Source organism: Bufo bufo, chromosome 9 (genome assembly GCF_905171765.1).
Source record: "Bufo bufo chromosome 9, aBufBuf1.1, whole genome shotgun sequence".
NCBI lineage: Eukaryota > Metazoa > Chordata > Amphibia > Anura > Bufonidae > Bufo > Bufo bufo.
In genome coordinates this window covers 63,021,237-63,037,977 of record NC_053397.1, presented here as the reverse complement: position 1 = coordinate 63,037,977, position 16,741 = coordinate 63,021,237, and the positions used below count along the sequence as shown (strand labels likewise).

Genomic DNA, 16,741 nt, shown 5'->3' with positions numbered 1-16,741 from the left:
ACTACTGCAATAAAGTGATCAAGCAATTCAGTGTTCAAGCCCTCTGAGGGGACTAAAAGTAAAATGTATTTTTTATAGTAATAATATAATAAAAAAAACTAAATACAGTAGTAAACATTTAAAAAATCTATTAAAATGTAAACCATAAACATAATTAGTATTGCTGTGACCAAAAATGTCTGGAACCATGTTATTTATCTTGAACACTGGACAGAGTAAAAAATGCACATTAACAGAATCGCTTTTTTGGTCACCTTACCTGCCAAAGAAGTAGAGAAAAATTATCTTAAAATGGTACAACCAATTCAAACGCCTCCAGTACAAAGGCTTAGGACCCTCAGTTCTAGAGAGTGTGAGGGTCCCAGCATTGGGCACCCCAGTGATCATGCATTTATCATCAACCCCATGGATAGGTGGCAAATGCTTTTTGTGAGATAGCCACTTTAGATGATAAGTTACATTTATTTTAATTTACATAGGGTAATCTTGGGGTTATAAATGATAACATTTTCAGTTTTTTAGGTTTCCTTCTCCTTATTACAAATACAAACTCTAACGTACTGATAGACTAAGATAATCTATAGTATCAAAGTCCATAAAGCCGCTGATAAGAAAGAGCAGTAGTGCTATATATAACAGGTTCTCAAGACGGCTTAGCATAAGCACCGAGTGTAAAGATGATGAGCCGTGCCATTTTTTATTTCTTTGTGCTATTCCACATGCTTTCTCTTAGCAGCAGTTCTCTAGTGAAGCTAAATGATGGAGGTTACCAGGATATTGTCATTGCAATCAATTCAGGAATACCTGAAAATCAGCAAATAATCAAAAATTTACAGGTAAAAGTATTTGGTAGTGTTTCATGTTCATTTATTTTACTCTTTCATACTATAGCACTGTTCCTTTCAGTCTGTGACCTATATGCATCAGGATATTTTCCCTGCAGATTTAGACTAGAGCTAAAGGGGAAATCCTACCAGTAAGGGCTCATTCACACGGCCGTATGAACGGACTTGCACCCGTTCCGCAATTTTGCAGAAGGTCTGCGGATCCATTAATTTCTATGGGCCCTCAAAAGATGCGGACAGCACACCGTGTGCTGTCCGCATCCATTATTCCGTACCGTGGCTCCGCAGAAAAGATAGAACTTGTCCTATTCTAGTCCAAAATAGATTGTGGACAAGAATAGGCATTTTCTATTATGGTTGCGGCCATGTGCGGTCCGCAAATTACGGAAATTGCGGATCCGCAAAGCACTACGGCCATCTGAATGGGCCCTAAATATAATATGTACTGTTCAGATCATTTGTAATCGTTTCCATTTATATGCATTAATACATGATTTATTGAAGAGGACCATGGCCATTTTTAGTAGTGCAGCAATATACAGCAAAGCTGAGAAGACTAGTTCTGAGGATTAACCTTTGAGCATGCCAGTGTGATTTCTTTTCACTGCTTCATATACAATGGTACAATTATTATTTATCTACAGGGGGACTTACTAAGGACTAGCGATTAGTGAATTGCTCAAAGTAGGGTTCGATTTGGCGGAATCGGTTTGCAGATTAGATTCAAGTCCGAATTACTTCCACTCGAATAGAAAGTGTTCCAGTTGGCCTCTGTATCTGTGTATGACATTCAGAGGTCTCCTAGGACTAGTTTTTCTCTATTGTGTCTCACTTTTTTATTTATTTTTATTAATTTTTTCTCCCTCTCTTTTTCTCTTTGCATAATTTGCCTCGATCAAATCAACAAAAAATGGAGTCAGATGCAATTGACTAATGTTTTGTTATTGGGTCCTATTAGATCTGAGTACAGCTTCCAGAGGGGGAAAGGGACTGACCAGGAACTTACAGAGGACTATATTTACAGGTGCAAGGGCAGGGATGGTATATTTACATCTACCCTAGGGGTTGAAGACTGAGCGGTTGTGATGTAGAGCAGAGGGTAGTGAAAGGAAAAATATGAAAAATGCATATATGTTCTTTTAGTTTGAATGAGTCAAAGTAGTGAAAAATAATGGTTAATAGCCTTTTGGCCAAAAGTCTCAGGACACTGTTTTATTTCAGAAATAAAAAGAAAAATGAAATATCTGAATACCCCACCAAGTAATTGTTGCGGTAACCTATCTTTTAGGCCAGGGATGCCCAACCTGCAGGCCTCCAGCTGTTGTAAAACTACAACTCCCACCATGCCCTTCTGTAGGCTGATAGCTGTAGGCTGTCCAGGCATGCTGGGAGTTGTAGTCTTGCAACAGTTGGAGGGCCACAGGTTGGGCATCGCTGTTTTAGGCTATGTCCAGGACATGGCCGCTAACTTGAAAGCTGCCATATTGGATCAAGGGCAAATTTTTCCAATGGGAAGGGGGTCATGTAGCATATCAAAGAAGACCAGAATGTTCTCAGACATCAATTGCGACAATAAGATTTGCAATATCTCTTGTGGTTCAAAAAATTGTGTACCAAACAGAAATTTGCAACAACAATCGGGGACCAGAGCTATTTGACATGTTCACTGTGTTCTCCCTGGTACTGAACACAAAACTTTGAACTTTTAAACCCAAGAGATATTGCAAATCTGGTTGTGGCAATCGATTTCTGAGACAATTTTGGTGTTCTTTGATATGCTACATGACCCTCTTCCCAATGTAAACAAAAATTTACTTTGATCCATAATGGCGGCCCACTCACCCATTACTTGCTTAGGTATTCAGATTTTTATTTTCCCCCTTTGTTTCTGAAATAAAAGGGTGTCCTGAGACTTTTAAATCATCCTATAGATTTTGTGAGCTAACCCCTTTAAAATCTATAACTAATTTACATCTAACCAGACTAAAGGCATTTAAATAGCTATCATAATTAACATCAAATACGACATGCATTACATTACTGAAGATGAATGCTAATTGGTACAAGTGTCAAGTGTACAGATACCTGTTAAGGGGGATGTCTTTAAAAATATATATTTTCAAATACCCTTTTAGGAAATCTGAGTTGGTTGAAGTAGAGTCCCTTGCTCAGACACTATCTCTTGGCTAGAAAATTGGAGATCTCTTTTTCTGGAGGACCTGTCCTATCCCACATTACACAGGCAACACTTAAAGGCTATGTACACCTTTGGGGCCATTTTTTTTTTTTATGATTGCATTGTACTTATTTTGAGCTAAAATAATTTTTTCGATTGGTCTTTTTTTAAAATATGGACAGAGATGCTCAAATAGAAGCCTGTGGATTTTCTGTCTCTTCTATCATTTGGGGAGCTGATGGGCTCCTTATCTCTGCTCTTTGACTTTATAAACATTCTTTATAGCTCATTTCTTATTTTACTGATAAGAATGTGGCTTAAAGAGGACCTTTCACTAGTTTAAGAACTAAAAACTAACTATATCAGTGGGCAAAGCGGCACCCAGGGGTCCCCCTGCACTTACTAGTATGTCTGGGCGCCGATCCGTTCGCCCGGTATAGGCTCCGGTGTCTGCAGCTCCCTCTGTTGGGACCCCTGGGCGCCGCTCTGCCGACTGATATAGTTAGTTTTTAGTTTTTAAACTAGTGAAAGGTCCTCTTTAAATAAGTGTTTATGACCTCTTAATAGTTTAGAGATAAAGGTTATTATATGAATGGCACAAAGTGAAAGTACCAGTCACATAGTTAGAAAAACTGTTAACCCTATGTGACAGAATGGCTCAATATTTTTATTAAAGGCCAATTGAAAATATGATTTTTAGCCAAAAATGAGTAAAATGCAATCATGAACAAAAATTGCCTCGGAAGGTGTACATAGCCTTTTATATGAATAAGCACTGTGTACTGCTTAGTTTCCATCTGTTGGCATTGCATTAAAATTTAATTCATATTGCCAAATTATCTCACAGATTATAGCTGATTCAAGTTCCTGCATATGGGACCCTTTTCATCAATCTTTTTTCAAAGAACCTTTCTAGCAAGAATTGTCAAAATCGTAGAATCCTTTTAATGAGAAGTGAGCCTGTGGCAAACCTAGCCACTTACAGAATGTCTTTCTTGTCTGTACCTCTTCCCCTCCCCCCTTTTCCTTGTACCATAGTAATCTATGTATTGTATGTAAATGAGGCTGTTGGCAGTTTGAAACCAGGTGCGCATGCCTAGTAAAGTCAGTTGACTCCCAAACTGTGTGTCGTCCAGTCACTGGGGAAATTGTCTCTTGGATATTGACCTGCTTCTTCAGCTACAAGGGGATTTAAGTGAAGATATTAAGGGTATACCATGAAGCTCCGCAACAATTGGTGGCAGCGGTGGGATACAAGCCTTGCAGCACAGCAAAGCAGCAGTTCGTTGAAACAGCCATTCGGATATACCGGAGTTCGAGAATATGTGCAGTCATTCGAACGAACGGTGAATGGAGACGAATTATGCAACATTGAAACGAACTACGTTAAAGGAATTATTTGGAAGCAAGGGGAAGAATAGCCAGCAACAAAACTAAAGCTACTCTTGTGGCCGAACTCATGGAGGGGGACAGAGCGACCACTGCGGCAACTCCACAGGAGACAGAGCCAACAGAATTTACAAGAGAGCTCAATAGCAGGTTAGCTTTTTACCCAAACACCCCCACCATGGAGACACTAGAAAGACTGATAGCAGATGTACACGAGTACATTGTAGCGAAGCAAAACGCTATTCAGCGAGTCAGGGAAGGAGCTTCAGCGCCCACCAGCACTACCCAGGGAAAAACTAAGATTCCCTACCAAGCTTTTATAAATTACACAGAAGGAGAAAGTGATATTGACGAATACCTACAGGATTTCGAAAGGTTGTGCCAGCTACACGACATCAGCCCAGCCGACCAAGTACCCCTGCTGGCAGGTAGATTGTCAGGCCGCGCCGCAGAGGCATACCGGACCGTCCCAGACGAAGACATCAGGAATTATCACAAAGTCAAACAAGCCATCCTAGCACGGTATGCCATTACCTCTGAGGCATACCGACTCAAATTCCGGGACATCAAGAAACAAACAAAAGACTCACACTCTGAATGGGCACACCGACTACAACGAGCCGCCAAGGGGTGGATGGAAGCGGCACGGGTCACCACTATGGAAGAGATGTTCCAGTTAATAGTAATGGAGCAGTTTTTTAATGGACTAACCACAGAACTTCAAAATTGGGTACGAGATCGCAAACCCCGTACCCTACCAGAGGCAGCCAAGCTAGCTGATGAGTTCCAAGACACCAGGCGAGATCAACGCACACCACACCAGACCACGTATGGATCTACCACCCCTCTGCCAGCAGTGACTACCTTGGCTCACCCACGACCAGCCGCGAGTCACAACCCGTACCCTCCTAGGTACAATACCTGACCACCGATCCGCTGCCACACCTGCAACCAACAGGGGCACATCCAGAGAGACTGCCCACATAACCGACCTCGCCAGAACTGGAACCACCAGGGTCCTCCTCCCCCCAATCGGGCTGCAGTACACTGCTGCCAAAGAGAATCTGTGCTCCCAACATCCACAGTCACCTCAAAAGAAGAGCCTCTGGGGATCCTACACGAGGTAAACCCCATACAAGCCGCCTCAGACAACCGCCAAGGGCACCGCCAGGTGGTACACATGGAGGGGAAGAATATACAAGGATTACGTGACTCTGGGGCCACGTTAACCCTGGTCCGAAATCATTTGGTGCCTAAGCACACCCTCACCGGAGACTGTGTAGCTGTACGGGTGGCAGGGGGAGCAATTTACAAAGTTCCCACTGCCAAGGTGCATTTGAATTGGGGGGCAGGGCATGGAAACGTGGAGGTGGGAATTATGCAGGATTTGCCCGCTGATGTTATTTTGGGCAACGACTTGGGGGAGCTCACCTCTGCTTTTGTCCCTCAACCAACTATCCAAGAGGCCTACCCAGTTGTTACCCGGCAGCAAGCACGCACCACGGCTCCTTCCGATCACTCTGAGGCTCAGGTAAACAATATGCCACACACCCCTCCTATTCTACCCTGGGATGCCCCCCTGGAATTTGGCAGTGAGGTGGCCCTAGATCCCTCCCTGCAGGTATATAAAGATAGGATAAATAAGGACCAAGGAGGGTTGGAGGGAGAGAGATATGCTTGGGACAAAGGTCTCATATACCGCTATGCAGAGAAGGTAGTAGCAGGGTCCATACCCGTGCCCACTAAGCAGTTAGTGGTACCCCGAAAGTATAGACAAGAGTTGCTGCGCATCGCGCACGATATACCATTATCAGGACATTTAGGAATCAGCCGAACGAAACATCGGCTGACGCAGAACTTCTTCTGGCCAGGTATCTCGAAGGATATTAGACAATACTGTCAAACATGCGATACCTGCCAGAGGGTAGGGAAGAGAGGGGATCGCTATAAAGCCAAACTCAGATCCCTGCCCATAATTGAAGAACCCTTCAGTCGAGTAGCTGTAGACATAATAGGACCCCTAGCGAAACCCAGTCCCTCCGGCAAGAAATACATCTTGACCGTAGTGGACTACGCCACTAGATACCCAGAGGCAGTGGCGTTGACCAACGTACATGCAGAGACTATAGCCGATGCCCTTATGCGAATATTCTCCCGTATGGGATTTCCCCAGGAGATTATATCGGATAAGGGCACCCAGTTCACTGCAGAGGTCACCCACCAACTCTGGAAAGTGTGTGGGGTGAAACCGATCTTAAACTCCGCCTACCACCCCCAGTCCAACGGGCTCTGTGAACGGTTTAACGGAACACTTAAACAGATGATCCGCACGTTCATAGACACTCAAAAAGACTGGGAACGGTTTTTGCCCCACTTGCTCTTTGCCTATAGGGAAGTACCCCAAGAATCCACGGGATTCTCCCCTTTTGAATTATTGTTCGGGAGGAGAGTGAGGGGCCCCTTAGACCTTATCAGAGAACACTGGGAGGGAGGGGTAACTACGAATGGTACCCCTATTGTCCCATACGTGCTGGAGTTTAGGGAACGCTTGGAGGCTCTGACCCAGACGGTACGTACTAACCTCCAAGCGGCCCAACAACGACAGCACAGATGGTACGATAAGGGGGCCAGGGACCGCAGCTTTCAGGTCGGGCAGAAGGTGTTAATCCTACGGCCAGTCCCTAATGACAAGCTGCAGGCCTCCTGGCAGGGCCCATACAAGGTGGTGGAGCAAATCTGCGATACCACCTATGTGATCGGCCCGTGCGCTGGAGCAGGGGGCAGACCCATGCTCCATGTGAACATGCTGAAGCCCTACTACGAGCGCATAGAAGAGGTGACCGCTATTTGCGCCTCTGCCGCAGAGGACTTTGACAATTTACCTCTCCCAGACCTCCTAGAGAAAGAGGGCCAGAAAGAGGACCTGGAAGAGGTTCAGTTAGGCGAACAGCTGAGTCCCCAGGAAAGGGCGCAGGCTCCTAGTCTAATAAGGGAAAAAGGAACCACTTTTTCTAATCTCCCCGGGTACACCCCGTTAGCCACCCACAGAGTAGAAAAACCAGGGCAGACCCCTCTCCGCCAACCTCCTTACCGCATACCTGAATCCGTAAAGGATAATATGCGCAAGGAAATTGAAGAAATGCTACAACTAGGAGTCATAGAGCACTCTGAAAGCCCTTGGGCTTCCCCAGTAGTTCTGGTGCCGAAACGGGATGGGACTACCCGCTTCTGCGTAGACTACCGGAGGCTTAATGATAAGACCGTATCCGATGCCTACCCTATGCCCCGGATAGACGAGCTCCTGGACAAAATGGCCAGGGGCCAATACCTCACCACAATAGATCTTTGTAAGGGGTATTGGCAGATTCCCCTAGCCAAAGACGCCATCCCTAAGTCGGCGTTTGTCACCCCGTTTGGCCTGTACCAGTTTAAGGTCATGCCATTCGGGATGAAAAACGCTCCGGCTACTTTTCAGAGGATGGTGGATCGGCTATTGGATGGGTTCCAGGAGTACGCTTGCGCCTATCTAGATGATATAGCGATCTTCAGCCACTCCTGGACTGAACACCTGACCCACATAGGAGCCGTACTAGACCGTATTAGGGAGGCAGGATTAACTCTGAAGCCCAGTAAGTGCCATATAGGGATGGCAGAAGTCCAATACCTAGGACACCGGGTAGGGAGCGGCCAACAAAAACCCGAACCGGCTAAGGTAGAGGCTGTAGCCAAATGGCCAACCCCTCGTACCAAAACTCAAGTACTGGCATTCCTAGGTACCGCAGGATACTACCGTAAATTTGTACCCAACTACAGTACCCTGGCCAAACCCCTCACCAATTGGACCCGCAAAAATCTCCCTAAGATAGTAGTCTGGACCCCAGAGTGTGAGCAGGCATTCCAGCAACTAAAAACGGCTCTTGTGAATTCACCTGTACTTGCCGCCCCCGATCCAACTAAACGCTTTCTCGTCCACACAGACGCTTCTATGTTTGGATTGGGGGCAGTACTGAGCCAAGTCGGAGAAGATGGCGGCGAGCATCCAGTGGCTTACTTAAGCAGAAAACTTTTACCCCGGGAAGTAAGCTACGCCGCCATAGAAAAAGAATGTCTGGCCGTGGTGTGGGCCCTTAAAAAGCTGCAGCCCTATTTGTACGGACAACCCTTTTCCTTACTCACAGATCACAACCCGTTGGTGTGGCTGAACAGGGTGTCAGGAGACAATGCCCGGCTGCTGCGCTGGAGTTTGGCGCTGCAGCCTTTTGACTTTACCTTCCACTACCGCCCTGGGAAGAAAAATGGCAACGCCGACGGGTTATCCAGACAAACTGAACTTGAAAAGTGATCTGTGAGCGCTCCTCCGGACATGCCCAAGCCGATCCGTTGGGATCAGACTGTGTATGCCGGCTTGGTTCTGGGGGAGCATTGTGGCAAACCTAGCCACTTACAGAATGTCTTTCTTGTCTGTACCTCTTCCCCTCCCCCCTTTTCCTTGTACCATAGTAATCTATGTATTGTATGTAAATGAGGCTGTTGGCAGTTTGAAACCAGGTGCGCATGCCTAGTAAAGTCAGTTGACTCCCAAACTGTGTGTCGTCCAGTCACTGGGAAAATTGTCTCTTGGATATTGACCTGCTTCTTCAGCTACAAGGGGATTTAAGTGAAGATATTAAGGGTATACCGTGAAGCTCCGCAACAGAGCCATAACCTGAAACAACTACGGTAGATCCCAATGTAACATGGCCCTCCGCATACTATGTGCCATGTATACTAGGGGTGTCTTATGTGACAAAGTGGCCTGAAGGCGTGAACTTGAGCTGTATTTAGAGCAAATTCCTTAAAAAATTCTGATGTAAAAATGAGTGTTCTAAATGGATCAGATAGGAGAATATAGTCATTAAAAGCTATTTGTTAAAATTGTATCTCATTCAATAATTATTTGTAAGTTTGCATTCCAATATAAAGTGGATAATATGATTTTATGAATCAATTTTAGTTTGCCCTTGGAAAGTAACCTACTTTAAAGAGATTGCATGCCTCAGTATAATTGATCATAGAAACTTGGACACTGCCAGGAACTTCTTACCACAATAACCTGGCCTTAGCATTTTACTACTGCTCGAGCAATTTAAAGACCTTGAAACTGTATAAAACAATCATAAAAGCACAGACAAACAGGAAATGGTGCCAATATAAGCAATATGTAGTTTGCATATATTGTTCTAGTTCTGTTTGTACTGTTTGTTTGCAGTACCTTGCTTTTTGTATTGTATCTAGGCAGTAAACTTGGTTCTGATAAATGATCTATACACAAAGCTTACTTTTACTATATGTAGGCACACAGTTGGCTCTGGTGCTACATTAATCTATGTGCAAAGCTTATGGAGCATGGCAGAAGGGTTAATCTGCTTCAGTAGACCACACATTGTCCTCTCTGTTTAAATAGTGGATGTGAGGATATAGGTGTCTAAAGGTGGATTTACACGCACTGAATGAGAAGCCGACTGTCTGGGAAGGAGCGCTTACTTCCCAACAATCGGCTTCAGCTTGGCAGGTGTAAATGCACCTTAAGTGGTTGAATGTGGTGTATATTTGGGTGCTATGTAATGAGTATGAAGGAAGTAGGCACATGTAATCTGACTTATAGTCTGATTAACCATTTTAAAATACTGAGCTCAAGAGGGAGCTTCTCCTTCCAGTCAGGGCCCACCGGTGCTCTTAATCCATCCTTGTGTGTAATGAGTATGTGTTCTGTATGTGTGTGTTATATATATATATATATATATATATATATACAAGTGTAATGTGTATGTGTGCATAATGTGTATGTGTATGTTTACAATGTGTTTGCATATATGTGAGTTTGTGTAGGCACGGTATGTGTGTAATATATATATATATATATATATATATATATATGTGTGTGATATAAAGTGTATGTACTGCACATTTGTGGTAAAGTGGTACTTTTTATTTATTCACTATAGTGTTATGTGTATTAAGCTACATTTATGAGGGTGGTCATGGGGGAAGCATTCTCAAACAATGATAATATCTGATCATTCTTAGCACCTTTAGGTGGAGTCTACACACAGACTTTTTGCAGCAGGATATTCACATTTTAACTACTTTGTAACAGTTGCAGTCCCAAAAGAGCACTGTTGCAAACTTTGCACTGCTGCAGGGAAACTGAATACCTACTCCATGATTTATCCACAGGTTTGTCGGTTTGGACAGTTTGTGATCTGCTAATTGTCAAGAGTCCCTTTTAACAAGTAGGGGTTGTCCTAAGATGAAAATTCCTTGAAGAGATTTAAAAACAAATCTAAATGCAACTACAGTATACTATAGATGATATTAAAACATGGTTGCCAGAATTTTGTTTATGTTTTTTATATGCACAACCATACAGTATCATCCACAGAGATCTCTAAAATCATAACAGGAATGATAAAAAAAAAAGCCAGAAAGCAAAACCTGAACACCACATAAATTCACATTGTACTTCTAAATGTACATTTCTTAAAAGAGTACTTTGACAATAAACAATAATTCCCCTGGTCACAGGGTAGGGCACAAATGTTGGGGGCCTCACTGGTAAGACTACAGAAAATCACATGAAAATAGGTTCTTCCACTGGTCTAAAGGGGAGCATGCTGTTAGTATCCACAGCCCCTGCTTCTTTCCTCCCTCTCATATTAATGTACATCACATCATCATATTATGTAGTTTGTTGTACACAGATATGGCTGTATACATTTGAACTTTCCTCTTTTTGTCTTAAAAAAGAACATGATGAAAGAGGCTTCAAGCTATTTGTTCTCTGCTACAAAAAACAGACTCTTCATAAAGAGCGTTAAGATCTTAATTCCACTTCACTGGAAAAAGAACAACTATCTCAAAACAAGAACGGAATCATATGATAAGGTAGGAAAGGGTTTTTGGAACTTTCAGTATTAGGCTACATTCACACGTCAGTATTTTTCTATATCCCGATTTTCGGTCCGTTTTTTGCGGATCCGTTGTTCCTGAAAATGCTTCCATATGTCATCCGTTTTTTGCGGATCCGCAAAAAATGGAAACATGTATAAATTTCAATAAGCAAATAAAGTTGTTTGGATCTCTTTGAAAAAAAATTGAAAAAAAAAAAGTGAATAAAAGTTTATAAAATAAAAATTTAATTTCCAGGAACGGAATCCGCATAAAACGGATGACATACGTAATGACATACGAATATCTTCCGTTTTTTGCGGATCCATTGACTTTGTATTGTACCAGGATCCGATTTTTGCGGAAAAGAATAGGACAAGTTTTATATTTTTTCGGACATTGGGAACAGAACAACGGAAACGGACAGCACACATTGTGCTGTCCGATTTTTTTCCAGGACCCATTGAAAATGAATGGGTACAGAACTGGTCCAGATCTGTTCCGTATAAAACGGAACAGATCAGGAAAGAAAAAACGGACGTGTGAATGGACCCTTAGAATAAATTTTTAACTTCTGAAATTACATTTTTTTAATTTTCTTTTTCAGTCTACTATTTGTTTTATGATGACCATGATCTTTAATGGGTTTTATGAACCAGGCATTAATGTTAAGAGGCAGATAGGATTTTTACCCGATGTAATAGTTAGACAAACTTGAATTTACTCTTTGGGGGACATTTATCAAATTTGGTATGCCAGGCTTTTGCTCAATATTTTGTGACATTTTGAGATCTGCACCCTCATTTCCACACCACTTTGAAAGTGAAAAGTTGGTTGCGAGTTCGTATTAGATCACTTTTGTGTCACATTTATGAATTGAGACTTTCTGAAAAGACGCAACCCCGTGCCAGGTATCTCCCAGCTGTATTTTAACTAAAATAGGCCCATCTGCATTACACTTCGGCCATGCTGTGGGCCATATTAATAAATTTGGCACAGAAGTACATAGCAGCACTGGGGTCCAGAGTTCGAATCCGACCAAGGACAACATCTGCATGGAGTTTGTATGTTCTCCCCGTGTTTGTGTGGGTTTCTTCCGGGTTCTCCGGTTTCCTCCCACACTCCAAAGACATATTGATAGGGAACATAGATTGTGAGCCCCATTGGGGACAGAGTGATGCTAATTTCTGTAAAACGCGGCAGAATATGTCATAGTTATATAAGTGAGTATAATAAATAATAATAAATAGCAACTCCGATCTGAAAACTAACCTCAAATAAACCTACAATGATGAATTCACCCCTTTATGTTTATATTTTATATCAAATTAGGCCGATGTCATTGTTGCCACACCACACCTGAAGAATGGAGATGACCCATACACTTTACAATATGGTCAATGTGAGGAAAAAGGCATATATATTCATTTTACCCCAGATTTCCTGGTAGATGATAAACTACTGTCGGTATATGGACCCAGAGGTAATTGCAAACATATATTAAAATGTGTTATGTTCATAGAAAGTAGGTCTAATTAGATTAAAAATACACATTGAAGATTTATCAAAAAATGGTGTAAAGGAAAACTGGCATAGTTGTCCATAGCAACCAATCAGATTCCACCTATTTTCATTTTCCAAGCTCCAATATGCACTCCTGCCCGTAATCACAGCGCTGCTGTGGCCCCATTCATAAATTTCACACTCCATACTCCTAAGGCCTCATGCACATGGCCGTTGTTTTGGTCCGCATCCAAGCCGCAGTTTTGGCGGCTCGGATGCGGACCCATTCACTTCAATGGGGCCGCAAAAGATGCGGACAACACTCCGTGTGCTGTCCGCATCCGTTGCTCCGTTCCGTGGTCCGCAAAAGAAATATAACCTGTCCTATTCTTGTCCGCGTTTGGCGGACAAAAATAGGCAGTTACATTAGAGGCTGTCCGTGCCGTTCCGCAAATTGCGGAACGCACACGGACGCCATCCATGTTTTGCGGATCATGTGCATGAGGCCTTACTCTGCTAAGCTGTCAGTGGTGTATGGAGAACTGAGTTTTAAGCGCACAGTGAATGGTGTGCTTTAGGTACAGTAGGAAAAAGTTAAGTAAGAAAAATACAAAATTGATTAATAAAGTATATTACAAATAGTTTTATTAGGGCATTATAGGGATATCATATTAAAAATTGTTACAAAGATTTAGTTACTCTTTAAATGTAAATTTTGCAAAATAGCCTAGATCATTGTATCTTTATTGCTGCCTTTGTTTGCTTTATTTACGATTTGTTAAAAGGGGTTAATTGAAAATGTTAACTTAAAGGGGTTCTCCAGGAATTAATGCGTAAATAAATGCGTAAATATTACTTTATTATAAATAAATTCCCAAATACCTTTCATTAGTTATAATGGCTTGTTTTCTCTGGGGATCAATCATTAGGAGAACTAAAGTGGCCGCTATCCTATTAGTACACACAAAACCTGTCCTAATCACACAGCAGGACAAGTTACTTCAGAGCACTGATGTAAAGAGCTGCCTCATCCTCCTCTCTGCTCTACTTGGCAGGGGTTATAATCCTGAATACAGATCTTCAGCTGAATCTCTGTAGAAACGGAGTTCATGAGGAGACATAAAGTACAGAGAGGAGGTGGGGAGGTGGCTGTGTCCTGCTGTGTGATTAGGACAGGTTTTGTGTGTATTAATAGGACGGTAGCCATTTTATTTCTCCTAATGATCGCTCTCTAGACAAAACGAGCCATTATAACTATTGAAAGGTATTTGGGAATATATTTATAATAAAGTAATATTTAGGTATTTTCATTTTATTAATTCCCGGAGAACCCCTTTAACTATGTCTAAGGGGCCGGGCATGGTGTAAAATTAAAAAAGAAACTCACCTGTTCAAAGCGCTCCTGGTCCGTTGATCTCCTATCTCTGCCACTTTTCCATTCCTGTTGGACCATAAGTGTTATGTGCCATCTATATGCAGGCAACAGCTGGTGGACAATCAATGGCCTCAGTGATGACCTGTGCAGAAATGACACTTGACCACTGAGACTCAGTACTCGCATCACATCATAGCTGAGGCCATTGCTTGTTCAGCAGCCTGTTCCACTTTAATGTTTGTCTTTTTTGAATATTAATATTTCCCAAGTATTTTTAGATCTGTATATAATATCCAAAACACTGAAATATAATCCTTGTCTATGTGTTTGTTTAGTCTTCATGAATTCTGCTTTGTTGTTATAGGAAGAGTCTTTGTTCATGAATGGGCTCACCTCAGATGGGGGGTCTTTGACGAGTACAACTCATTATCACCCTTCTACATTGCTAATAGTGGTCAAATAGAAGCTACAAGGTATGGAAAACTGTGTACATTTAATAGGAAAGTATAATAATTAGTTCTACTAAAACTGGGTAACATACTGTGATTTCTTTGTCTATCAATCCTCTGCTAAAGATGACATACCGGTAATTTAACATACTGTTAAAGGGGTTGTACCATAAAGTACTTTTCAATCTAAAGTTTATTTTCAATTACTCTAGCTCCCATTCCTCCTTGATTAGTTTTATTTTATTTTTTTCAAATTTACCTTATTTGCAGTTTTCTCTTATTCCCCATGCTTGAATACTACTTCCTGGTTTGTCATGTGTGTGCCGTCACATCATGTCTTAGAGCAATGAGATGTCTCTGGATATCAGCAGATCATGTGTCACTAACCACGTCCCTTGTTCTTACCAATGATGATTCCTACGTCCTACACGACAAGGCTCCAACCCTGGATGTAGGCTATAGCAACTGAATATCAAGACAGATTTGTTACGGGGTGCAATGATAGGCTAATAACTTTAGAATAAGACAGTTTTGATAACTGGTGGTATTTGGGGAAAGTGTATGACAGCAATATCGGTTGGGGAGATACATTAATATTAGTGGCAGAACCCCTACAAAGGTTACCATTAAACAGCATGGTAAGCCTGGATTCACATAAAAATTACACCATTGAACTCACTTAGGGTGCATTCACATCACCATTTAGCTTTCTGTTCTTCTGATCCACCAGAAGATGAGAGAGGGAAAAAAACAGGATCCTGTAAAAAAAAAAAAAATCCTGTTGCATCAGTTTGGTTGGGTTCACATCACGTTTTATGCTTATTTTTAACGGCAGTACTTTTTTTCCGTTTAAGAAATGGAAATGGCTCAAACTGATGACAACCGATGCAACAGGATCCGTTTTTTTACAGGATGGGATGAGATTTGGTAATATCCCATTCACTTTGTTGATGCCGTACACCTGAGCAGGGGGTATCTGCGAAGTTTGTTGTTTGATGTTATGTAATTTTATGACGTGTTGTCATTTTATGTTATGTATTTCCCAATCCAAGATCCTTCCCCAGCTCAGTCAGTCTTAGGGGATAGTTCAGTGAGAGAGAAAGCTGTGCCTTATGCTCCCTCCTCTGAGGCCCAGAAAGCTTCAGAAACCTTCAGACCTCTGTGCGAATTACTACAAGATTAACAGAAAGAGGCTAGAATAGGAGGGCTTGAAATATACATGTCCAAGAATAGGAATCAGCAAAGTAACCTGCTACTACAGCCATTCAGACTTTGCTGCTGTGAGGGACACCACACTTGAACACATCTTGGCCAGATGTGCCTTCACAACCCTTTACCCTACAGTGGACACTACAGCCATTATACTGAGAGAGACTTTAGAGAGATAGTGTACAAAGATAACTTCCATCCATACATTGTTATCTGGGAGAGAATTGCACTGTGTACTGTTGGAACTGCATCTGGTATAGTTGGATGTACTACAACTCCCATTTTGTACATACTTGAGTAATGAGAGAAGTTTATTATTTTACCTTTGGCCCACACCAGCCAAATACACCATACAACAGCCACTGCACTCTGCACACCCTGCCTTGCACCCATACAAACACTTAGCATTATAGGCACCCCAATGACAATCAGACAGGAAATCCAGGGACAAGGTGTGACCTGAGGAAGAAAGAGTGCACCCTCTTTTCACTGCATGGCCCTAGGGAGCAACAGTGTGAGGAAAGCCACTTTGATTGACTGTGACAGCCAGAGCCACTAACACTCCCATCCTCCACTCCGACTCCTCCTGGGCTCATTACACTGACACTGTCATACACTGCAAACTTTCTGCATGCAATTCAGCAATGGAAAATCCACAGCATATCTGCCATGTGTATACATATCCTCGGACTTTCATGGCTTATTTACTAGAGAATAGTAGCTGAATGTGATAACTGTCATTATGACTTTCTATTTTCTTATAAAATAATATTTATTTATTATAAATTCTGCATATACCGTAAAATAAAGTTCATATAAAAGATAATTCAAATGGGGATCAGAATTAAATTCCTAGGACCACACATTG

The 16,741-nt window shown here is 42.1% G+C and overlaps 1 protein-coding gene across 1 annotated transcript in view; it reads left to right on the top strand.

Annotated features, from left to right (window-relative positions):
• Window positions 1–680: 680 nt before the first annotated feature.
• Window positions 681–16,741, top strand: part of LOC120978929 (calcium-activated chloride channel regulator 1-like) — a 75,738-nt gene continuing 59,677 nt past the window's right edge. The window contains exons 1-4 of the mRNA XM_040407377.1: window positions 681–836; window positions 11,197–11,334; window positions 12,670–12,820; window positions 14,580–14,688. Coding sequence (XP_040263311.1) covers window positions 681–836; window positions 11,197–11,334; window positions 12,670–12,820; window positions 14,580–14,688 — 554 coding nt within the window. The remainder of the gene's footprint in view (window positions 837–11,196; window positions 11,335–12,669; window positions 12,821–14,579; window positions 14,689–16,741) is intronic.